This window comes from Sinohyriopsis cumingii, chromosome 18 (genome assembly GCF_028554795.1).
Source record: "Sinohyriopsis cumingii isolate HCF-2022 chromosome 18, ASM2855479v2, whole genome shotgun sequence".
NCBI lineage: Eukaryota > Metazoa > Mollusca > Bivalvia > Unionida > Unionidae > Sinohyriopsis > Sinohyriopsis cumingii.
The window spans coordinates 48,369,975-48,396,901 of record NC_142978.1 but is presented as its reverse complement, the minus strand read 5'-3'; the positions used below and the strand labels follow the sequence as shown (position 1 = coordinate 48,396,901).

General features: G+C 34.3%; 1 protein-coding gene across 1 annotated transcript in view; it reads right to left on the bottom strand.

Annotated features, from left to right (window-relative positions):
• LOC149776580 (sacsin-like) overlaps positions 1–26,927 on the bottom strand; it is a 118,873-nt gene that overhangs the window by 79,710 nt on the left and 12,236 nt on the right. The window contains exons 4-6 of the mRNA XM_089941318.1: positions 20,660–22,243; positions 8,428–19,451; positions 5,688–5,869 (exon numbers count right to left, since the gene is read on the bottom strand). Of these exons, the coding sequence (XP_089797444.1) occupies positions 5,688–5,869; positions 8,428–19,451; positions 20,660–22,243 (12,790 nt within the window). The remainder of the gene's footprint in view (positions 1–5,687; positions 5,870–8,427; positions 19,452–20,659; positions 22,244–26,927) is intronic.

Here is a 26,927-nt window from a genome sequence, read left to right as displayed (position 1 = left end):
CCACGTATGCTTTGAGAAAAGAATTATATATATATATATATATATATATATATATATATATATATATATATATATATATATATATATATATATACGCACACACATGTATATATATATATGTACACATGTATATATATATATATATATATACATACATACACATGTATATATATGTATATATATATATATGAAGTTTACACAATGTATAGAAATGTACTGATGATTGTGTTCAGGAGTGGAAAATAGGATATGTCTTCTTCCCATTGCAAGAAAAAAAAGTTTTGATTATTTTTTTATTGTAATCATTAGAAACCAAAATTATTTGAAAGGAGTCAATAAGCTGTAAAAATAGCATGTTCATAGCATAATCCTGAATATTTAAAAGACTGAGGCCACATAAATAACATTTTACTAACATTGTCACTGCTCAACAACGTAGGTGTAAACAGATTGTTAACTGTGGCAAGTACACAGTCAAATATAATGAGATAACTATTTTCCAATAGCCAATCTGCCAATAGCAATTTGAAGTTATCTCTTATAATTACGTCCATGTAAGGGTATGTTTAAGTGATTATATTTGCAATCCAAAATGATACATTTGTGATGAAATGGATAAAAAGTAGTGATTCTTGAATATTTTACATACAGAGATCTCAAAAACAAATTATCACAAAAAGAAAGACTGAAATTTTATAATAAAATGAGACCAGAATGTTTATAGAACAAGACAAAATATCTACAATACAGTAAGTAAATCTGAAGCACATGAAAAACCACAAATATACGCCAAATATACACCAGAAAATTGTCAATGGTATCACCTTGACTTTTACTGAATGGAATGCATGGTTGTTCACATTTTCTTCCAGGTAAGAAAACTGCAACACTTTAAACACCACTAGGACCAGAGAAATCCTGAAATAAACAAGATGAAAATTGATCATTTTTAAACAATCATAAGGAAGTTACAAATACACTTTGTGGAATGCAAAGGAAAAGCTTCATTTAATGTACAAAAACATGACGGAAATGGATAAGTAACTATCAGTATTTGGTGAAATCTTTGACTTTTTGATAAATAAAGGTCCAACAGTAATGTGGCAGCCCATAAACAATGCGGACCATACACACACTCTATCACAGAACACATAAAAGATCATCATCTGCATTAAGATGGATGGATCTTGTAAATTGCTGAAATCAGAAGACCATCTTCAAGGAAAGTATTTAGACACTCTCCATCTCTTCAATTTTGTTTGCTTTTATAGTAAAATATGTAAGAGGGGCAGGAATATTTTTCAGAAGGCTAAAAAAGGACTCTAGGAAATACCAAACACATGCACACAAACAAACACAATTATGACTGCTCTGGTGGCCTAGTGGTAAGAGCATCCACCTTGGATGCAGGAGGTAGCGGGTTCAAACCCAGGCCGAGTCATACCAAAGACTTTTAAAACTTGTACTAACAGCTGCCTCACTAGGCACTCAGCATTAAGAGGTTAGTGTTAGGATTGGTCAGCCTGGTGTCAGGATAATGTGACTAGGTAGGACATCATGCTACATGTCTGTGGCATGATGCCCCAGTCCTAGACATCACATGACTATAAACTGACACACTGCAGATATCGTCTTGATATGACTGAATAAATTGTTAAAACTATGTTAAAAATCCAAAGCACACACACACACAATCACACATCAAGTAGTACGGTATTTAAATTGGCATACGAGTATAGTTATTTATGCATTTGTGTGCTTTTTTCTTTAACAATTGAAATGAGTTTCTAGTACATGCACACACACACACACACATGGGACCAAACAAAAAAGAAACACCACAAAAATTCTTTGAAAATCAAAAATTTCTTCTAAAGCTGCCATATCAATTACACACATCAGTATATCATTAGGTTCTCAAATATACTCTTAATTTAGCCTATTTCTATGTACTGAAAGTAAGGATGTTTGTTTTTCTTTTAAAACTTTTTTCATGATTTAGTAATGTTACTGGTTTTTAAAACTCATATAATTGAAGTATGTGGCTTGATTCTATAAATAATATGTACTACATTTGACGATTTACCATTTAATTATTGGTTGTTGTTGTTGTGGGGTTTAACAACATTTTTCAGCACGTGATAGGCTATACATGGTGGCCAGTATTAATGGTGGAGGAAGAACCCAGAAAAACCCTGGAAAGAACCACTGACCCACGAGAAGCTACTGGCAAGCTTTCTCACATACCCACATTGGCTGAATCTGAGACTCGAACCCACGCAGACAGAGGTGAGATGGCAGTGATCCGTAACGGAGAGTGTTTTAGACCACTCGGCCATTCTGGGCCCCATAGTTATTGTAAAATAGTCAGGATATACAGATCATTAAATAATATATTTGGGGGCTGAGAAGCAGAATACACTAATGTCAGAAAGAATTTGCAATGATCTGAAAATGAAGGCCTCAAAGCTAAGAGAAACTAGGACCATCTGTTACGATGTCAGAATCACAGAAAGGATGAAATGAAAACTGCACAATGCAAAAATTATTGTGAATGTTTTGTATGAAATATTGACACAATAAACACATGAACTGAGAGAACTACATTGGCACCTACTCAGTTTTAAAGAAAAAAAGAATATTCATTTCTTAATCACCAAAAACAATGGTAAATTGGTGCACTGTTAGTGTGTGTCACTTAAAGGGGCTAATCATTGGGTATTCTCTCCCTTGAAGAGTGAGAGTATTCTAGAAACTTATCATATCAGAACAAAATGAAGAATAAAGTTTTGTCAATCATGATAGTCTCTCACTAATAGTATTGTAGATCTTTTTGCAACTTTCTGAAATTTTGTAATTTCTTGTATCTTTCATCTTAAGGATCTATTTTCATGACTTTGAAATATTTATCTATTTTAAGCTAATTCCCTGTTCTCACAGAAGAGTCAATGCAACTTCTAGTTGTACAGTTCTAAATAAGTTAACCTTAACATCAGGATATACCACAGTTATACAGCTTTGTTTGGGTGATTATTGGTGATGTTTTCTTATTAATCTGAGTATGCTCAATGAAGGAGTCAATTATCTCTTCACATACCATGATTTTACTTGACTAAATTGTGTTGTCACGGGACAAGACTATTTCTTTTTCTGTATGATACTTAGTCCTTTCTATATGTGATCACTGAATGTTCATATTTCTCTTCACATATCACACTTTACAGTCACAGGACAAGTTTTATCCCTTAATTTGTACTTCTAATGATCAGCAAACATTTCAAGTAATGAAAACATCTCCTGTCCAAGATTATCAATTGTACAAATAAAGAAAATCCTTTCAATTATCCACACCCCCTTTATTAACATACTTATATTAGGGAAAAGTAACCCAAGCAGGCCTTGCAGATATAGAAATTTAGTGATATTTTCCCCTTCACGTTAGTGACTGCACTAAAAATACAAAAACTGACCAAACAAGAAAAATACACAAATATCATATACAAAATAAAAATTTATATCTCCCCACCATGAAGAATTGACATGAATCAAGACAAGTGTTGATAATCCGATTTATCAGTATATACTTTCTTTTTATTTTGCATCTTGAATAAATTTTATCCAGTTTATTGCAATCAGGTTATCAAGAATAAATGTGCTGGTATTGTTGGGTGCTGCTGTATCAGAAGGTGTCAGGAAAATGAAGTACCATATGGTCTAAACCTTTACACACATACACACACTCAGACATATATATAAATATATCCAAGCTTGTTGCACTGGAGAAAAGTTTAACTTATTTTATTAACCAAGTAAAATGTATTGCCTTCCAAGTATGTAATTACTTGGAATTGCATTTTGGGACTTTGAATTATGGACTTGAAGTTGTCTATTGTTTGGAGTTCTTACAGTTTACCCACTACAAGCTAACTCTTCTCTGTTTAATAGACAGGTTCACATTATAGTTTAAAACCAGCATCAGAATATACTTAGGATAATTCTCTATTAAATTTGAAATAAGATACTGAGATTATGTTATTATGACTGTACTCTTTTAGTCCATGAACAATTACATCCAATACATGAATAAAAGATGTCATCATAAAAACTTTAATGATCTCAGGTGAAACACAAAGTCTTGTCTGCACTAGAATTATACTAAAAGGATGATTGTAATGAAGTTCTAAACCAAAGTCAATACCGAACATAATAAGTTTAGAATATGTAAAATATACTACCAAAAACTTTCTGTGGGCTGATATTATCCATGAAAGATTACAAAAATCACATTATGAGATTAAATGAAATGAAAACATTTTTAAAAGTCTTGAAGAAATATTACCTATTTAATTCATATATTGATCATTCACCAAATCAAGAACCTTCCTGGCTAAGCGCAGCATTTCTGCAGCATGTTCTTCTGTGTAAAGTTCTGATGGGATTCTTCGACTTTTGTAAAGAAAGATTGAAAGTTACAAAACTTGTGATTACATATTTTGAAACATTAGACAGTTTTAAAGTTTTAAAAGACAGAAATGTGCAAGCAAGTCTGTCATATGGGGTACCTGAGATGCCAAACCTGGTGGGGGCACCATTTTACTGAGTGGGGATGCCAAAAGTGACCCTCACCCAGGACACCATTTCATCCAGCACAAAACTGTGATGGTCTTGTTTGCAAAGGCACACTGACTGAGACAGAGAGAAATGTGGATGGGACTTTCTGCTATGCATAATCATAATGGGAAGCCTCTGAAATCATGTAAAATTCAACTGCAAGTTTCCATAAAATTACCTATTGCATTCAAACCTGTGCATAACAAACACACAGATGACCACCTAAAAGTTTCATTTATGAGCAGGTCATCCTAATATTGAGGAAAACATAAATACATGCATAAATGGGACCAATGAACATGGTCCTTACATACAGATGGTCCTTAAAGACAGTGGATTGCTTAAGCAGGTTTGGATGTACTATTTTATTTCATTTAATGTTACATGTACAGTAAAACCTGTCTTGAAAGACCACTGCTATGTTAGGCCACCTGCCTTGAGACCACATTCTTAGTGCACAAATTTATTGATTATATAGGATTGTGACCTATTATAAGAGACCACCTGTCTTGAGAGGCCATACTTTTTTGGCAAAAGAGGTGGTCTTTCAAGACAGGTTCTACTGTACATGCATTGTAATGAAGACATCTCCAAAGGTAAACATTTAAATAAAGCAAGCAGTCAGTCATGTAAGAGACTTTTAAATGTTTCATAAATTTGAACTTGTGTCTATTGGAATAAAATATTTGTTTAGTTCAAGCATTTTCAATTTACCATTTCATATTAAATATATATGACTTTAAACTTAATTATGACATCACAAGTTTTCAAGGTAGAACAAAGAGTCACATACATAAGTTCACTGATTATAAAATAACAGCAGATGAAACAGAGAACTCTTTATTGTAAAGAATTTATGAAACTCTTAAGCTTTATCATTGAAATTTTTGAAGCAATCCTTTCCCCTTAAAGTTAAATTAGATCTCATTTTACAATACTGATTAGTTACAATTTTCAAAATAAAATTTCATTTTGAGTAAAGCCTAAGATACAGTTGTCTTTTAGTAGTGTCATTTGATTGCAAAATTTTAAAAAGAGTCTTTTTTTAATTAATGATCACATTTTCACCTACTTACTTTAAAATGGAGTCGGGATACCTCATCCGTGTATGCTCCCCAACATAGTTCTGTATCTCCTGAGCAAGTTCCCTGAGATTATTACTCAGTCCTGCAGCAATTTGGGTAAGTTGATGACTATGCCTTGGCACTCTGTTAGCATCTACAGCAAATCCTCCTGCTTTAAGAGCCTTCTCTGTTGCCTACAGGTATGAAAACACAAGAAATACTTGTGGTATATATTTAACTCATGATTTTTAGTAGTAAGCTTTATGTGATAAATAAATGTATATGAAAACTCTCTCTCTCTCTCTCTCTCTCTCTATATATATATATATATATGTAAGAAACTTGTTGTTTTGATACTAAGGAAATACCTAGTGTGAACCCTGTAACACATATGAATGTGAACCCTACATATTACAAACTTGGAAGGATAAAACAGTGGATAATAATATACATTTCCTGCACTTCAGATTAACATATTATCTGTAGCAGGTTATCATTTGCTAGCATAATATTTCATCATAAGAAATGTGTTTCAAATATTAACTTATGTCCTATAACATGCTAAATTCTGCAAAAATAATATATTCCCATAAAAAATTCGGCTTTTGATTTTGACAAGTTATATTTAAGCAATTCCAGATATGATGTTTAATTTAGCAGAAACAACCAGTAGTAATTGCTTCATATACCTGTGAAAACAAATACAATTTTAGCATAAATATAATTACTCTCAACAACACCAAACTGTATAGTACAGACAAGAATGACATATACATGTACCTTCGAATGAAGAAACAATCAAGAAGGACAACTCATGCAATCAGTTTATGTCATCTAGCTGATATGGCTCTCATCACCATTAAAAAATATTTCAACAGTGTTCAATACACAAAAAGCTGCTGGATGGAATTAGAAATAAAAATTGTCACTACCTAAAACTGAGTACTGCAGGTTAACAACAGAACTTCCAAACATCACTCTAATTTTGCGTAGTAACGAATTATTTGATTACTAATGGAGTGACCATGACCTGATTGTAAGCAGTTGGTTTCATTTTACATATTGTGGGCAGCATGTAGGAAATGTTCCCGGAATATATACTAAATTAAGGGATAAATATATTGTATATATGTATCTCAGCAACATTATACTGTCTTAGGATTACTAAAGCTCTGAACTTGCCTTTCATTAAGTTCAAGTCAAGTGTCATATATTTTGGATGCATTAATTTTCTTATATCATGAATGTAGGTGAGGCTTGTATCAAAATTCCATTATTAGTCTAGTGGAGTTGCATGAGCATATAAAATCTTGGCATGTTAAATTGTTATGAAATAATAGGAAAAATGCAGTGTTACATTTCTCTTGAGGTCCCATGATTAAATGTAAAACGTTGTCTCTTTTCGATGGACCTGAAGTGGTCAACATGTAACCTACTGTTATGTTGACATGTGCCAATATTTTTAATTTGCCATTAACTGTAATTCAACTTATCAAAATTTTCATGAAATGGAAAAGGACTCATGCAGGAAATTTGCTACTTTTGTTGGACCAATATTTATAAACATGGTCACTGTACAAGTCTGAACTGATACACTAATCATTCTCAATATAAAGTTTTACATTAGATTCGTGTCTAATATATTTAATAAATTTTATAAATTGTAAATAATTGTATCTAATCTTCCTTTAATAAATTTTATAAATTTACTATAGATTTATTTATGTGATCCCAATCAGAACACTAAACCGTCAAAAAATATTTCCACTCCTAAACTAAAGAACATGGTTACAGTATATATATATATATATATATATATATATATATATATATATATATATATATATATATATATATATATATATATAACACACATCAAGGAATTAAGTTTTGTACTGTTCAGAGACAAACTTAGGCTCAGTGACTATTCTGAAGAATGTTCAACTAAAATTCTGCGACACAAACCAAGATATCACAGATGTATTTGTGATTCATGTTACTGATGACAACAAAAATATTTATATAAATTTTCTTCTGGATTTAATGAGCCAGGCAAATTTTAGCATCCCATATATAAGCCTCATTTACATTTGTAGTCATTAGTTACCCAAGTAATCAGACTACCCCGATTCAATTCTACACATAATTCAAAATGGAGCAACCATATGTATGAACGTAATCAACTGCTGCATCAAATGAAAGTCAACAGTTTCGACTCAAGAATGACAGCTGCAACTGTTATACAAATTGTAGAAAAGTAAAATGTGCTGTTGTTTGTTCTCTGAATTATAACTATATCTCTTGTCAGTGCCATATCTTTATATCCATAACCTTCTGAAAAAAGACAAACATTTCTTCCTTATCCCTACAGGATAGAATTTGTATTAATAAAACTTTAATGTGTTTGCTTTGTTAACTATTTTCATACATATAAAAAAAGAAGTAATTATAGCATGTGAAAATTCAACAAGATTGTACCCACCTGTAAACAGTAATATCATTTTGTGATTGTATTATGTAAAGAAAATTTTATGTAGTCAATATTAAGTCACACCTGTGATGAAAAAAGCAAACAAAAAATTCAATGGGTGAAAATTTTGAGACTTGATTGTTATAGGGTTTTTGATGTCCTTCATGATACATGTAATACATTTTTATTTGTATGTCCTGGTTGTAAAACATATCTTTGTCTAATCTTCCTTTTCTTACTACATGCAAGCTGGTATATGTGAAGACAAGTGGTTATATTTACCTGGTGGCAAGTGTAACAGATCCAGTTAAATGCTGCAACAGACTTGGCTGAGGGAAGGAAGGCCTCTGCTGCTAAAAAATCTCTCTTTGCTTGTTCCATCCATCGCTTTGCTTCACCGGGTAAGGGCACAGAAAAGGAAGCTGCTCCTCCATGGAAAGAATATGAACTTCCCTGATGGCTGCCATGTGTTTGAGCAAAATATTCATAGTATTGGTCATATTCTCTGCTGTACTGACTTCCTCTTTGTCTCATTCGATTGCTCATTGTTTCATATCGTGTGCCTGTAAAAGTTTCCCTCTCAGTGAATCCAGAATTATAGCCATTATAACTGTCAAGTGATTGTCCTCTTTCAAGCTTGAGTATTGTAGCATTGATATAATTAAAAACATTCTTACAGTAATCCTCTTGACCTTTGTTTTTGTCTGGATGCCATTTCAGCCACAGTCGTTTTATGACCGATCGTCTTTCTCTCTCAGGGAGTGTCCAAGCATCACGTAAAATTGAATGAATGTTTCTGCAAGTTTCATCCAATGGAAAAGATCCAACAGACACTGCATCAGCAGGTATTACATCTCGAATTTTATTTTCCTTTCTCCTCTTGAACTTGTAAAGCTGGAAACCATAGACAACACTATTTCCTTGTTCCCCAATATCAATGAGATACCTTGACTTTATTACTGACAAGTTAGCTTCCTTCAACCCTACTGGCTCAATGATGTGAACATATATGAACACGGGATCATTTATCTGCAGATGCTGTTCATCATCCATCTCAACATCTGGATCCTCTACTTCAAGAGCAAGATATTGATACTCATGTTCCTGGAAAAAGGAAAATCCCTGTTCCAAAAATGGATGGAACTCTTTGGGAACATATGTGCCTGGAACTGGAAAAACTGATTTATGTGAAAGCTGAGTTAAGTTATACTGGTCAATTTTCCTTTCATCCAGCTTGACTTGTATCTGTTGAGGTGAACTGAAGCATCGAAGAATTGCATATATTAATTTGAATGTAGTCCCATCATGTAGAATTCCTCCTGTACAGGCATGAATAAAATCCAAAATATCTCCATCATCTTCTAGTAGATCATCTATACTGTTTTCGGGTTGTCCAGTATTTTGAAAATAAATGGTGTATTGTGCATTATTTTCAATTTCAACCTTGGCCATGAAGCATTTTTTCTTTGCCTTTGACACTTCTATTCGCCTGCCTTTGAATTTTAGATATGTATTTAATCCCGTTACTTCTTTAATTTGTACATTCTGCAGATCATAAATCAACTTTTTTTCCATCTGTTCAGAGAACTTGTCTTTGATCGCATGTTTAGCTAATCTCAAAACACCATGGATAAAGTCTGAAGATTTGAGAAACATTCCAATTTTTCTTGCTTTTGAACTCTGTATTTCATTCATTTCTGATGTGTCAATCTCTTCTTCTACCACTTCTGTCAATAAAGATGGACGAAGTCTTTTTGGAAGACATAAAATGGTTTGTTTTACATCTTTCACATCTATTCCAAGATTTTCAAATCCCATAAAATAGTCAATGTCACTTTCTCTTGACAACCTGTTCTCAAAATAACTGTTGTCAGAAACAATCAATAATTTTGCATTGCAAAGCTTGTGCCCTCTGTTTGGAAAATAGAGAATGTCAATGTCCAATTCTACCTCTGTACCTTTGGTGCATGGCAGTCTTTTAATCATGTTTGACATTGCTTGACGAATGCAATCAAACTCTTTTGCATAAAGGGTTTCATCTCTGACCTCATTTTTTATCATAGTAAGTATCCTTGCATAGTGTATAATTTGTACCTCTCTTGATGCTCCAAGAAATACAAATAAATCATTGAATTGTCCATAGAAACTGGGCGCTTTGTACAAGTATGGCTCAATTGTATCTGCTTCTGTTACATCTATAATCACTTGCATAGACTTAACAAGTATCTTCTTCTCATCAATGAAAATAATTGGTGTGTTCTGTAGCTTTTGACACATTTTTGGATCTTCGTCCTTGTTTTCAGAGAGAAAAGCATAAATCTTTTGCATTATAATTTTAAAGTGTGAGGCTTCTAAACTAAGCTGTCTATAATCAGTAGATTTTGCACTTTGAGCATCACAGATATTTTGAGAGTGTTGAATCACTTTCTCCACTGGTGGCACTGCATAAACACCAAGTTCCTTTGCTACTTCATGAATATGATGACCAGAACAGGGTAAAAATTTGATTGGTATTAGATCCAAAGTGCTCCAACATACAACTTCAAACTCTGATGAAACTGAACCCGAGAAGCATATTAGCCTATTGCAGTCATTAGGCTGTTTGAAAATTTCTATCTTCTCTGGAGACATCCTATGTGGTGGTATAAATCTAATTTGGGAAAGTTTCTTCAAGGTTTCTCTGCTCCAGTTTCTTTTAGCTTTCCAAAAGTATTTCAAAAGGCATTCTGCTTTGCTGACTGTATCTCTCACAGTTATTTCTTCCTCATGTGCAATTTCTCTGGTAAAATTTAAAAGATGTCCATCTGACAACTCTGTAATCAACCCCAGTAATACAAAAAATTCTCTCCAGTCTTTCATCACGTAATTTTTGGGAGGAAATTCAGCCTCCTCACACAGGACAAGGAAGACCTTATTGAAGGGGTCATAAAGGTCTTTGGCTCGTTTATATCTTCCATCTATACACCTAAATAAGGGTACTTCCTTCAAGAACCTAAGGAGAATAATCTGCTTATTGTTGAATCTTTCTTCACTGTCATATGAACCATGCAAGTGAAATAAATTGTCCCTTATAAATTCTAAGTGCCTCATATGACTAATCTCTGGCAATTTCAAGAATGAAGTTGCAATCTTATTGCAATAAATGTCTATTGTCTCTTCATATGTGAATCCAAGAAATGCATGCAACTTCTGTAAATTATCATTCTGAATCAACAAAATGTGATTTGTAGCTGTTACCCACTCTGCAATGCCATCCTGTGGCATTTCAACTGGCAGAACAAGAACACTGTCTGTTTGAGAAAAGCTTAAATGTTTACCATCATAAGTCACATGTATTGGAAGGGACCTTATGGTATTCTGAAGCCAGGTACTTTCCGATCCTTTTCTGAGTATCTTCAGTTTTTCAGACAGATAAATGAGGAGGGCATTACATTCATCAGATGAAAGGTTGCATTTCTTCATTTCATCTATATGGCACTCCAAGCACATGAGGAAATGAAGAGGTTTTTCTACAGTGGATACTAATTTTTTCATTGCAGAAGACACATCATTATATTTTGGGAAGATGCCTGTGTCTATACATGGAAACTGGATTTTCTCAATCGCTCTTTCAAAATCAGTATGAACAGAGTGATAATAATTCAACACCGAAATACGTTTACTGATAGGCATCAAGAATCGTTTTATTTTGTTGTTATTTTCAGTCTTGTTTTTTCTGCATGGCAGAAGACTCCAGTTATCAAACACTTTAACATTTTCTTCAAAGCATGCTTGGTCACCTTTACCACTTTTTTCCTTGACCATTGAATTTTCATGCAGCATTGTCCAAAACATTTCCATCCACACTGCATTTGGAACTTCTGTCGACTGCAAACTCCATTCTATCTCTTCTCCTGAAGTAAATTTATGAGGATCAATTGAATTTGGCAAGCAGTCTGAGAAGTCTTGAATATGCAGATCTTTAAATAACCCACTTTTTCGAAAGCTGACAGTGTCAAATGTATTCACAAGATCTTTGTGAACAAACAAATCTCTTGATCCTTGTAGCAGTTCACAATATTTTGACAAAAACACCGGGTTCTCATGGTCAAAGCATCTAAGAAATTCATCGTTTGTGACAAGCAATGGTAGGCCTTGTAGATTTTTATATAGTTCCTGATCAGCATTTAGATAATTTATCAAGTCATAGACATTCCTCGTGCTCTTCATATTAGTTCTTGATATGTAAAGATTAAATTCAATTTTACAACTGTCTTCATGGCTCTCTCGATATGACAGGAGAAATGAAAGAACTTTGCCTGGGCATATTTCATTTAATTGAAGTATAGCTGATGATAGTGCAGCTTGAACATCACGCGGAGATTTGATTATTTTCATGCCCATGGCCTGCAATGGTGCAATCAAATTCTTGTCTTCTTTGGATAAATTATCAAAGAATGATGGAAAATGGTCTGAAGATCTTTTCAAGGGAAACCATTTCAATTCTACATGATGCTCTTCTTGCTCCTTAATCGAAGGAAATATATCGATCTCCCGATCTGATATGAATTGATACACGTATTTCAGAAGAGATTTCCAATAATCATCACTGATGTTTTTCAGAGTTGGAAAATATGAGTTGAAAAGATCCAGCTTTGCCATAGTAAGACTCTGTTCATCACAAACTTCTTTGAAGATGTGGGTTTTCATGAAGGATAAGCATGAGACATAGGCATGCGATACAGTATCCCCAAGTAAAGCGTGATTCCAGTCATAGCTATAGCCTTTGTCTGCTTTCCACAATGACCGTCTTGACTCATGGTCAAGCATGAAATGACCATTTACATGAACTGGAAGTCCAGTTTTTAGTGGCAGGGGCAAGAAACAAAACGCACGCCCATTCTTCTTTAAAAAATTCTCTTGTAAAAGTCCAAAAATAGTTTCAGGGGTTCGTTTTTTCCATGCTTCAAGTGTAAGACTTTCATCACTAGGTAAAGAAGCTGCAATTCCAGCTAGTGGTAGATGTCCAATAAAATGTCCCTTCGTTGCATTTGATATGCTACTAGGTATTTTAGAAACATCATCAAACCCAATTCTTTGCACAACATAAAATATCTTCATAGTTTTATCACTATCTTTGACCATCATGGTATATCCAACTTCCTGTGGGGGAATCTGAAGGAAACTCAAACTTTCATTAGTAAGATTTTCATTGGTAAGATCTTTTACACATTCTTCCACATACTGAAAAAAATCATCTCTCTTTTGTTTATCATTCTCAGATATTATCGCTTCTACAGCATACTCTTCCTTCAATGTACCAGATGTGATATCTGATATCTTTATTTTCGACACATGCCTAAGAAACAATAAGGATTCACAGATCTCTGTTTTACTCTCATTGAGGATTTCATTCAGTCTATTCACTGATATTTCTTCCTTACTGACAAGGGAAACTTCTGACATTTCTTTGTTTCGAAGAGGAAATCGAAACATTGTTCCACAATTGGATTTAAAAAAAGTATCATCTCTTTCATGATACCCCCTAAGCATATCTGTATCATACCGTCGCAGTGCTTGCATGTTGCATTTTATACCAGGGTTATCCTCATTTGCCATGGGGACAAATTTACACATTGGGTCAAATATGCAGAGTGTTTCTCCATTCTTAAGATCAGGTCCCTTTGTAAGAAATGAAGGAACATCAGTCAGATGGTATACAGCATTAAACCCAACACCATATTTACCTGTTTTTGATGGGTCACTGGATTTGCTTCCCATTCCTAAACTCTGGATACCTTGCAGATCTTTTTCTGTGAATGGTTTGTCATTGTACACACAAAGTGCAGGACCCTGAAGAGGTCTGCAATCATCCGAAAGGATTTTATCACACTCATGTGTTCTTAAGTCCTTTATGAAATGAATCTCATTTGCTCCAGCATCGTCTGCATTCTGCACCAATTCCTTTAAAATACTCTCATCACATGGATAGGAACCAAGCAAACTTCTTATTCGTGTAACTAATTTTTCTTTCTGTCCCCAAGGTATTCCAACTAAATTTTCTTCTAAATGTTTCAAACGTTTTGTTTTGATTCCAAGACTCGCTGCAAGTTCATTGGATATCTTGCCATGTACAAGTTTCATCTTTGAACTAGTACTGACGTCTTTATCGTCCATACAGAGGTCTTGTGTACGTTGTAGGATACATTCTGTATCTGGTGCATATATTTCGAGTGCCATTTCATTGCACTGCCTATCAGCTTGTTTCAAAGAATGTTCCAAAGCAAGGAGCAAATTACAGACTAGATCAGTATCCTTCTCTGACAGTGGCTCATTATTCTGTACTTGCTTCTTTTTGGTCAGAATTTGTGCAATTTCACCTGGAGAAAAAAACTCTTTTATTCCAATGGCTTTGAAAAATGCTTCATATTTTCTCCATTCTGAATATGAGAGCTGGAACAATTCAGGAGAACAATTGTAGTTGAGATCACGGGCAACTTGTGCAGGCACAACCATCAGGTTATCTATCATAATAATTTGTTGATATTTAAATGACTCAAGATAATTTAGAAGTTCAGCAGTTTCCACATTTTTAGAACTCTTCAAGCATTCATTAAAATACTTATATATTTCCTCAAGAGTTGGCTTGCAAATCTGTTGCTGTATTTTTTCATCCCTGTTATACTCTTCTAATATCCTGAGCAGCTGATTGCCTACAGTTTCATAGGGAATGTCAGTCATATAGAATCCCTTCACACCAAGCATTCTTAGCACTGGTCTTGATATTGATGACAAACATTCTAATCTGGTCTCATCAATAACAAGCTCAGAACAACATACCAGTTTCTCCCTAAAGCCAAAATATAGCATTGTGGGTCTTGCCAGTTGAATAAGACCTTTTTCATGATTTTCTGAACATATGTTAGATGAAACTATGTTTGGTTTGTTTTCTTCAGCTTTCCAACTAAAATGCCAATTGGCTGGTTTTTGTAAAACTGGAAGAAACTCAATTTGCTGAAGAGAATTTAAGGTTGGCTGATCTTGTTCTAATTCATTCCTGACTGAATTATTTGACAAATATTCAACAATCCTTGTACATCTATTCAATGCACAATTGCCACAAACAGAAGTGAGTTGCTGGACTGAATGACATCTTTCAAACAATAAGTTATGCGGCAAGGTACGATGGAGCATTCCCAATTTTCTGAGTAAATCTAGAGTCTTGTCATTTCTGAAATTTTCTTTCCTTAGTGGAAATACCTCATCATTGTCATCATATAGAATACTAAGATCGCTTGAAGGATCAATTAGTTCTGATGGACATTTCAAAGTGCCACGTGGTTCAGTTGGGATGCATTCCACATTTGTAAGGGCCTCAGAAACATTTTCTATTGGTAGCATCAAAGCAAACTGTACCAACATGTTTCTTTTGGATGCATTTTCACTCCAAAAAGGATCTTTCAAGTTTGGAAGAAATATGTGTACAAAAAATTGTTCCGTAGTAATCAGTCCTTCATTCAATACTTCCTGGGATACACTTTCAATGCACTGCTTGACTTTATCTGGCAGATCAATCACCAAATTTCCAGGTCTTTTGTTGAACCTCAAGAGAACTTCAAAGGCAATGTTCCCTATTTCAATGTCATTTCGCAGTTCAGGGTCAAGGAATATACATTCATGGAAGCATTGCCAGATTCCATTCCTATGGAATACTTTAGCATTAGTTGAAACTATTCTCTTAAAGAACTCATTCTGAAGAGGTATTGTTGTCATTGAACAATCAAGAGGCCACAAAGTATGATACTCATATTCAAGAGGTACACCGCTGTCCCTTAGTCCCTCAAGAAGATATATGTATGCATTTACTAAGGCATCCTTCATCAGGGCTTGATTCCACTGACTACTTGTGGTACATTTGTCATCTTCAGTTGTTGTCAGCAAATGTCGTCTGTCTGATGTAATAGCAAAACATCCATTTATGTGCACTGGTAAACTGGTTGGAATAGGCAGAGGCAAAAAACAGAACACATGGCCAACATTATAGAAACCAAGAGGCAATTCATGTAGGGGTATTGGCCATAAGTGCTCCCCTTTTTCTTTGTAAGGTACTGCAACACCACAAAGAGGCAGTGCCAAATTTGCATTGACAAATTCATGCTGAAGTGACGTATCTGTTCCTGTAGCCCAGGAAAGAATCCAAGAACAGTTCAGTTTTGTGCCAGAATGTTCCCTAAGCAGAGGAAAAAGCCATGGTGCATCTTCTATTGCCTCTAAGTTAATCGATATCTTCTGCAAAATCCTCATTGGGTTAAACCGTAAATCTCCAATCTCCTTGAGATTTGCTGCTAACGTGAGTACATTTGTGGTACAAATTGTAGACGAGTCTTGCTGTTCCCAGCATTCTTTGCTCAAAGAAAATAATGATGTCCGCTCTTGAGGATCTGTACAGTCTGATCTCAAATGGAAAATTGTTACTTTCCTGATATTTTGGGTAAACAAAAGCAAGTTTCCTGCAGCTTTGAATGTTAGCTCTAAAAGCTTCACACATTCTTCCTTTGAGTAAACTTTGTTGCTGATTTCACTTCGTTGAGCCTGAGAAGGAGTGCGAAGTGGGAACCTGAAAAGGGTACCATTGAATTGAATCCTGTCTTTGGAGGGGGATAAATCACAGCCGAATATGTTTTGAAAAGGTTTGAACTGATTTTCAAAATAAGTCAATATTTTCAAGTTTTCCTTTCTTCTAAGATCTATTCTGATTCCAGGTTTCCCAAGATAAGATATATGTGGATCAAGCATGACAAAATTGCTACCACTAATGAAACTGGGTACATCTGTTACATTGTACACAGAACAAAATCCTAAACCAAACTTTCCTATCTTTTCCAAATCATCTTCTTTTGTTGCTCCATTCAGTTTTAGGATGTTCAGGAAGTCCTTTTCTTGAAACTCTGCATCATTGTAAGCCCAAAGTGCTGGTCCCTGGCATTCTGCAAGGCCTTCATGTAAAAGATTATTTCTAGCATCCTCATTTTCTCTTTCATCGTACAGAAAATATACTACATTTGCCTTGGCGTCATCAGCATTCTGAACTATCTCTTTTATTACAGAAAAGCCATCTAGGTATCCATCAGTGACAAGGTTATGAAGCCTCCTTGTTAGAGGTTCATTTTGACCCACAACTTCCATTTCAAATTCATCAGTTTTTGAAAGTAGCCTTCGTGTAACAGACATTATACCCAAGTCTTCAGCAATCTTGCCAGATACCTCTTCATGGATATAATAAATTTCTTCCTCGGAGTCATCATCATTTCCGTATTGCAATGAATAAGATTCACAGTATGTACATTCAGTTCCTGGTTTTAGCAAAAGCATTGAGGCACCTGCTTTTGTACGAATAGGAAAAAGGATATTATGTTGCTGTCCTACTAATTGGGTCTTTTCTTGGCTAAGCCTTTTCAGAATACTAATTATTATATCTAGGTCTTTCTTTGATTCCTCTGCTGAATATTGGTTAGAATTATATTTGTCTCTGATCTTATTCTGTATCTCTAGAAGTGTGTCTATGTTCTGTTCTTTTTTGCACCCAAGAGCATAAAAGAAAGAATTCAGGTACAAAAGTTCACTTGGAATTTTCCACAAATAAGGAAAAAGATCTATGTCATTGGGTCTAGAATGAAGAAAAACTTCACTGGAAAGAGAAAATCCATCTCCATTCCAAACAAAAGATTTGTGTGTGAGACTTTTAAACTTTTCATTAGCAAGTAATTTCATATTTTCATATGTTGACAACTTGTGATAAATTTCATTGATTAAAGGCAAGAGATCTGCTTTGAGGTGACTTTCATAGACATCAGTAATATTTTCAAGTTGCTGCACAATTTTGTCTATGGGGGGGTCTTCATTCCATCTGAAGACAGATGCAAGTTTGTTGTCTCTGGATTCAATCAATGGCATCGTTGATCCAACCAATCTCGAAAATTTTGACAGGCGCAAATCAGATGGTTTACTCAGAGCTTGTTGTGGTTGAAACCAGGGCAAGGCACTAGAAAAGCCTTCACATTTTGTATGCATATGGATGATGCACCTCATGTCTTGCAGCTTTTTTCTTAAAGAAATTCCTTGTATTTTTTGATCAAGAAGGGAAGATTTTTCTTCCAACACCTCTAAGAACCGTTTTGCTTTCAAATGCATTTGTTCTTCCTTCCCATTTTCACAACAGCCATCAAGGATCCTGGCCGTTTCAAATAAATCCTCAGCGGTCACATCAGTATACGTTTTTAGTCCAAGTCTCTTCAATGTTATGATATCTGACTCTGTGCAGAAATAATGCATCTCGGGAAACTTGTTTTCCATTTCAAAAAGAGACTGCAATCGATGATCCAATGGATCAAAAAGATCACTTGGCTGAGAGATTTCAAGGGTTAAATTCGATCTTAAGAATCGTACACACTTGGCTACATTCATGACCTTTATATGGCCCTCAAAATTTCTAATGTTTTGCATGAAGTAATACATGAATGTTTGTCTCTCAGTAAAATTGTAAAGCTCATTCTCCCTGTTTTGCATCATTTGTAAAGTCTCGAGCACTAAATTATTTTGATCTAATTCTTTGGCTCCAAGGATACGTGCAAGACGACATTCATCATAGCCTCCAAGAATGTATGGGTGGGGGAATTTTACTGGAAATTCATCTACTCTGACAATGGTCGAAATCTCTTGAAGCGATACTTTCTTTTGCGACCCACTTTCTGTGAATAATTTGAGGCATTTTACAAAGTTTTTGCTCTTCTCAGTCCAGGCTGTAAAAGCAGCCAAAAGTTTAACAAAATCTTTTCTGTCCTGATAAGCACAGAGATTATTAAAAGTTACAATTGCCTTTTCCCTTTCATATGTGCTGTAAAGCGTGTCCATGAGGTTTATCACTCCCTTCTCTGTTGAAAAATGAACATACTGAAAAATCTCTAACCTCTGAAGCCATACAGGAAAAGAGGGAAGAACTTTGATAGATAAGAGCTCCAAACATTTGTACACAGATTCATTCCAGCTTGGCATATTTGGCATTTCTTTCACTATCAAGAAGTCGCTCAGACGGTACAATTCAATCTCCTGAACATGTGACCAAGAAGGAACCAATGGAATATGTTCAAACAAACTTACATTGTAGCCATGAGAGAAAATATTTTCCCATACTTTTTCAATCCAGTCTCCCATCAGAGCTGAAAAAGGACCAACCTTTTGTGGACAGGTTTGACCTAGATGATTTGTTATGGTTTCTTCCAGAAGGAACCTGAATGTAGCAGCATCCAAATAGTGCACTTGGAACTGACCTGTAATAGAATCAAAGCAGGGCATGAATTCTTTAATTATAGCTCTATTACATGCTTTTTCAGCATACAATTAAGTGTACTCAGTTTTGATGTAACTGCTAAGGATTTCAACATGACATACTCATTACAAATACTTAAATCACACAAAGAATACTCTAAATTCAGGAAATTTTAGGAAACCAAACAAGGGTGACAAACATTAGATACATAGCTATGAAGAATTAGATGAAGCTTAGGCCCATTTAACAGTGTGTGAGTAAAATTCTGTATGTTATTATGTATATTTAACTTGCTTTGTTTGTTTGATGGTTTTATTTTATTTCATTACATGCTATTGTAAAGTAACTGCATGTTGGACTTGACCTTGTCCAAAATTGAGTTCATTACTGCTTGACCCAAATTGATTTTTTTTAAAAATTTTATTTGTCAACAACTAAAACATAGCAAAATTATTCTCTGTGTGTATGGGTTTAAAATCAGTATTATTAGTATTAACAGAAGAAGTAAATATGTTGATTGGGGTCTAAGTTTTGGAATTTCCTGAGTGTAATCCAGGTTATGGCTATTGTTTTGTAAAGATCAGGATCATTCTAGAAGGTTATTTTCATTGGTAATGTTTTTTTTTAGAAAATACTAATTGTGACCTGAGGTCAAGTAGAGAACTATATATAGTGTAACTGAGAGGATTTTCTCATTCGTGCTTTAACATCTAGCACTTTCAAATTGTATTATATGTTGTGGCCAGTAATTTTGGGCTGGAATCTATTTTCTTAAAATTACTGAATTCAACTGATTAATTTCTCTGGAAATACAAAAGTGCTTTGGTAATATTCTTGGATAGAGACATTCACTGGAATTTAAAGTTTATTCAAACCTGGAATTATATTTCTGTGATTCAGCAAAAGACTGTTGGCACCTGAGCACACTAGGAGCTATAACAGATGTGTCATCACCTTCATTTTTTGGATTTATTCTAGACTTTTACTGATTTTATTCAGGACTTTAAATTACTCAGACTTGTGTCTGTAATTCTTTAATTATTTTGGGATTTAATTCGCAATACCATAAGTTATTTTTTCTCATTTTCACCTTGTATTCTAGGGAAATAAATTATTTGTTAAATTTGACAAAGCATTCCGTCGTTCACTCTTTTCTACTGTAACTTATTTTAAAACCATTGATTCATATCAATACAAAAATTTCCCTACCTCTGTTTGCAATGGCTTGCATGTGTCCTAGAAACCTTTGTTTTTGCCAATCTAGATGTACAAATATGTTGTCAAGTCCAGGAAAGAGTTCCATTTCTTCCTTGCTGCATAACAGTATTTGACCATGTGGCCTGTGGCTGGATACAAAGGCAATGAAGGATTCATCATTTAGAGGAAGAAGTTCCAGACCATCCAGGATCTCGTACTGACTGTCTACTGTTAAGAACTCAAGGAGATCAAACTTTTCTTCCCTAGTCAGTGACCTGTATCTTGAGTTGTCTTTCAATAGAGTGGAAAGACTTCTTGGCATTAATTCTGTACCACTGTTACTGAACTGGGAGAAAAACTGAACTACATGCAGAGGTACTTCCACATATTTTTTGTCATAAATCCTCAAGACTTTTGCGACTGTATTCTTTATGGAAGGGGTCAACTTTGGATATTGACTGAATGTGGTGAAATAAGCTTCTGCATAATCAATCCAACTTTTCTCTCCAAATTTATTGACAGTCAATAGAGTGGGCTTTGCGATGATTTTCCTAGAAATTTGAGGCAGTACCGTTTTCCATATATCAACCACCTGATCAGCTTTTGGAATGGCTGCATAAATGCATTCAATAAAGTTATCTTGGTTCCCATTCTGAACTGAGTGACGAATCATCTCCTGTATAAGAATCTCATATACATCTGGCAGTACCTCTGTGAGAAGCTTTTCATTCCATGTCAACACTTTGTCCCTATGCAGATGCATTTCAACTTGATCAGCCGATGGCCATTTTATGTGGCGTCTATTTTGACTTAGTGCAAAATATCCATTGACGTGTACTGGCAAACCTGTCATACTTGTTCTCTCCTGTGGCAGTGGTAGAAAGCAAAATACATGGCCCTTGAATTGTTTAAAGTTTTGTCCAATAGGAGCAGCTAAACCAGCAAATGGACTGTATCCCAGAGACTCATCCTGAATAAGTGATTTCAGTTCATTGGACATATTTCCTCCCTTATAGTAGTTAATCACCATCCAGTCAGTGGTACTTTCCTTCACAGTATTGTCTATTTCATAGGATTTTGTGCAGATGGATAAAAGGTATTTACAGGTAATAGAGAACTGCGGAATTGTCTTATTCAAATTTCTGATCTTCGTCAAGAAGGATATCCTTGCTTGCTGCACGTCATCAACATTTTTGACAAGCTCTACACTGAACTGCATATGGATCTCATTAGTAATGGCCTCCTTTGTATACATGGATAATTTTGTCATTTGTTTCAGGAAAATCAATATATTTGAGGCTTCAGCCTGGAAGGCAGTGAAAAGATCAATCACCTTGCCTTTATCATATAACGTGTCTGACAGGCTTGAGGCCTGCAATCGCAAAGGAAACCAGAACAGTGTTCCATCATACCAACCAGTCTGTAGAATTGCTTCGGTGACACCAAATGTTCCTTGAAGAGCTGTGAGGAGGTCCTCAATGTTAAACTTCTTCCATTTCTTTAATTTAGACAGTCTAATTGTCAAACATACATGATCGGAACTTCTATGGGTATCCATAAAAAGAATTCTGTCACCACTCAACACAACAGGATTGTCTGAAATTGTGTATAAATAACATTGACAGATATCAAATAGATCCCACTAAAATCTATGTATCTATCTTTCAGTACATACCTGTCTAAATGCACTACAAAAAAAATGAATAGTAATTTATTTTTGCTTGATTTGAGTAAAATATTTTATAACCTGATTACTTGTCATTACTTAGCAATTACTAATTATTACTTTGGATGATATTACTTATTTTAATAAAATAAATTACTTACAACTATTACTAAGTAATGAAATTACTTAACTTTAAAACACAAATCACTTAAATCTTGTACTTGAAAGGGATACATTACTTGAAACAAAAGGAATTACTTGGTATATTTTTAGTTGATGTCAGTAAGAATTTTACTATGTGATTACTAGTTTTAACACAGCAATTACACATTTTTACGCAGTTACTTAAAATAGATGTAACGTAATTCTACAAAATGACTAAAGACTAATAATAAGTTAACAAATTACTTAATTCTCTGGCATGAATATAGCTTCACAATAATTAAATTAATTGCAATAATAAAATAAGTACATGTCACAAATATTTCAAATAGTGTTATTTGGCTTGGGACCCTAGGTCTAATACATGAATAAATATCAGGGACCTATACTGGTGGTTTTCTGGGTGGTTTTCAATTTGAAAAAAATATGTGATGTATTCATTTCCATCTGTGGATACAGCATATCAACTCTGGCCCTACACGTTTCAACCAAACCTATTTATATATCACACTAAAGCAAATTAATCTTTACTTTGTTATATCATGTTGCGGGTATCAAAGTGATCATTGTATATGCACTATATGTCAATAAACCTGCATGCAAAGAGGCAATAATAAAAAAAATGAATGATAGTATTCATGTTTCTGGATGAGAGGTAACATCATTCCTTGCAGTCGTTTGCTTTATATATGTGCATACAAGCTTCATGCATATGTACTGTTGCCCATTATGTATAAGAATTCTGTCCCTGGTGTTGTTACTGTGTTGTTGTGAATAGTGTGAAATAGTGTCATTATGATGGTGTTTATTATTGTTGTTGTTATTATTATTATTATCTGCTGCCAGAAGAAAAAATAATTGGCAGTTCACTTCAAACTACCGTATATACTCACATATAAGCCGAATTTTTTTGGAAAACTTAAAGGTATGAAAGAAGGTGGGTCGGCTTATCCGTTTTTAGGTATTTTTGTTGACTACTGTAATGGTTGTAAATCTGAGGACACAAAACAATATTATTTTCCATGCCCTAAGACACAGGCATGTAAAAAAGAGTAACTTTCCGTGACCCGTCTATTATTAAACTGTTGCACAGTACTATGATTGATTTTGTTATTATTTTGCATGTGCATATTTTCGATTTCTCCAACATGAAGTTAAATAAAGGCAAATACTGACTTCATAGTTCGCGAGCCAGTTGAGTTTACCAGGGAGATCATGCTGAACTACAATGTACAGTACTTACACAGTGCAAAGGGTGCATAGCGTCACTTAAATCTTTACTTATTCCCAAACATCTAAGATGCAGATTTTGTTTTATTCATTGTTTCGACCAAATTGTAGTCTTCCAGATAACATTTCAGCTAGTCCTTAATAGCTATTTCATTTACCTTGAATCACGCACTCAGAAGTTAATCATTTTCAGTGATATAAGTGATCCGACAAATTGAGGTAATATTTTTAAAAAGGTATGCACGTTTAAATGTACAAGGCACATAACCATAACAATTTACATGTTCACTAAGAGTGGTAATAATAAAGACCTAAATTCTCATAAAGTTCACCTATGATCAACATCAATCAAGTTTAGTTTTGTGTTTTAGCTGAACAAACATCATAACTTTCCACACAATGGAAAGCTTGATGTTCGGCATATCCTATGTTGTTAGTCGGCGAATTTCTTTCTTCTTGCGACAGAAGTACAGGCCAGTTAATCACTAAAACCCTGAAACTGGCTTGTGATAAGAGGGAATTTTGACTGGTAACTATACCAGTACATTGATGTGGAATTGCCTTTTATTCCTTAATATTAGCATGATTACCGTAGTTTTGTAAAACAGGGTCAAAGGCATACATATGAACTTTTCAAAAGCCAAACAGGAAGACTGAAAAAAAAATAGAGATTGGGATCTAAAATTGGCAGGTTTTTTGTGACATTTTTAAAGCCTTGTTTTCACAAAACATTAATCGATCTTCCTTGTCCAATCTGTGTGAAAATTGCAAAAAGACTCGTTATGTCTTCCTGTGACGGGTTCTATTTTCCCCCGGGACATGCCCTATTTAAATTCTGGTCAGCTGTGGTTAAACTGCACAATAGCTAAAGATTAGTCTTAAATAAGCAAGAAAGCCAGCACGACTATTTAAAAGTTAATCCATATCCATGCAACTATTTTTGAAAACGACTGGCCCTCGGCCGTAATTCAAAGAAACCACGTTCTACACTATTGTGTGTTACGCTAGCACCAGCAATTGACTGGCAAATAAAGGATTCCCAATTTTGCTGAACTAAGAGGTACCAAAATAGCCGGCCTCATGGTACCGTACATGTGGCATCTATTTTCCCCTCTTTGTACATCCGACCATTATTGTTAACTCGTACGTTAGCATTAAGTATTGCTTATTATAAAACATGAAGTCTGAATTAGTTTTTTTGAGGACACATGCTGCATGGTATGTATTTTCATTCCTTCTTTTAATTTAATGCTTGTAATTATCATTGGTATATACGGTATAAAAATGCCAGGTGTTCACTCGTGTAAGTTTCTTTCGTGGGAATGGCTCAATAGCAGATCGAGTTACAGCTTCGTAGTGATCATTCTTAAGATGGAAATTAATTGTGGCCGATTTTATTGTTGTGGTTTACTTTTTGTTATGGTTTATTATTTTATTTTTGTATTATTGTAGAAATAAATAAAATCATTAATTTACATGAATAATGTTTAAACAACATTCTATTTAGTGAAGAAGCAAATTCTTTATAGTAAAGTAATTATTTCGTCACAACAATAATTCACAGGTGATACAACAGAACATGTAGGACATTTCTTGTTTAGAAAAAATGAAATTCGAAGACATAATGTAATAATCAGGAGTTCTCTGTAAAAAGCGGAAGATATTAAGAAATCAGGAGGTAGGTGAGGAGCGACCCCAAAAATCGGGAGTTTTTTCCCCTCCTAGCATGAAAGTTGACTGGTATGGTGTAAGATCACTTACATCAAACTACAACTCAGCTTTTATGGTATTAGCATCAAACTGTATTGTTTGTTCGTGGTGTTGTCATACTTGGATTACATTTTAATGAGTTTGGTATTTACGATTTCAAACAAAGTAAAAACGTAATTACCGGAGCACTGATATAAATCGTCCAGTTCAATAATGCATAAACAATAATCGAGTCAAAAAGAAGAGATAGTGTTACAGCAACTCACGAATGCTAAATTATTGTCCTTGTTCGATCAAATCATACACAAATCTAAATTAGGCAGAAACAATAAGAAAACAGAAAATTAAAAAAAAAATACTTTTAAAACAAGTTTATACCATTTCTTTTTAGTAATCATGCACGCTAACCTCAAGATAAGTATGCATGTACTCTTTTAAATATAACTTTGCCTAAATAAATGCATTTGGAACTTACCGCGTGCATATTGAGATGTCTCGGAGTTGTAGGTCAGCTTATACGTGGGTCATGCACTTTTTAGTGTTTATACCTGTTCAGTTTGGGGTCAGCTTATACACGAACGGGCTAATAAGCAAGCATATACGGTAAATAGAACTTTAAATGTATATAATTTTTGTTTTTTTGAGTGAGAGATAGAAGACCTCGTAGAAAATCGGTCAGTTGACCAAATGAGTTTCTCTTTAAATAAAGTCATTCTTCTTCTTCTTCTTTTTATTATTATTATTATTATTATTATTATTATTATTATAATATGTAAAGCGGAACAATTGGATGAACAGATGGTTGTACTATCCAGCCAGCCTTCTAACAACAATCCCCCCACCCCAAATATGTAATTTTCTATTCATCCATCTACATATCTACAACTGGCAGTCACAGCAAACAATTAATCTCATGTTTTTGAAAATTAAAGCAAAATAGTTGAATTTTCAATTTTTTCTTTAATAGCCATATTGTATCTCTACTTGACCTGATTTAAAATGAGGTAAAAATGACAAATTATAAAAGAGGTGGCTACACTTTCATGGTAGTCTATTTCATTAAAATATTAAAATGAAATTGATTTCATTTCCAAAATCTAGATATTCAAATCTATCAACTTCTTGGCAAGCTAAAAACTCTGCAGATTATATCTAAGGAATGTTCAGTTCAAAAGAAAGATTAGTATTTCAAAGTGTACTGCTGTTTATTTTTCATATTTCACACAGGCACCCAAAATATAAAGATATTTAGTCACAAAAACCAAATGATCAAGTGCGAGACCATTTTGAATATAAAGTCTGAAACTGACCATGTGGCCAGGATCAATTTTGTTAGTCCCGATTCAGAATCATGGAAACTAACTGTCAATGAACCACTTAGCTTTGAAACCCAGTTTAAATCTAATCATACACACCCTCTATGATGCATCAGTTTCCATTGATCAAGATCCACCTTTTGAGCTCGAATAACAAATCAGAAACATTAATGTTTACATCTGGAAATAAGTCCTA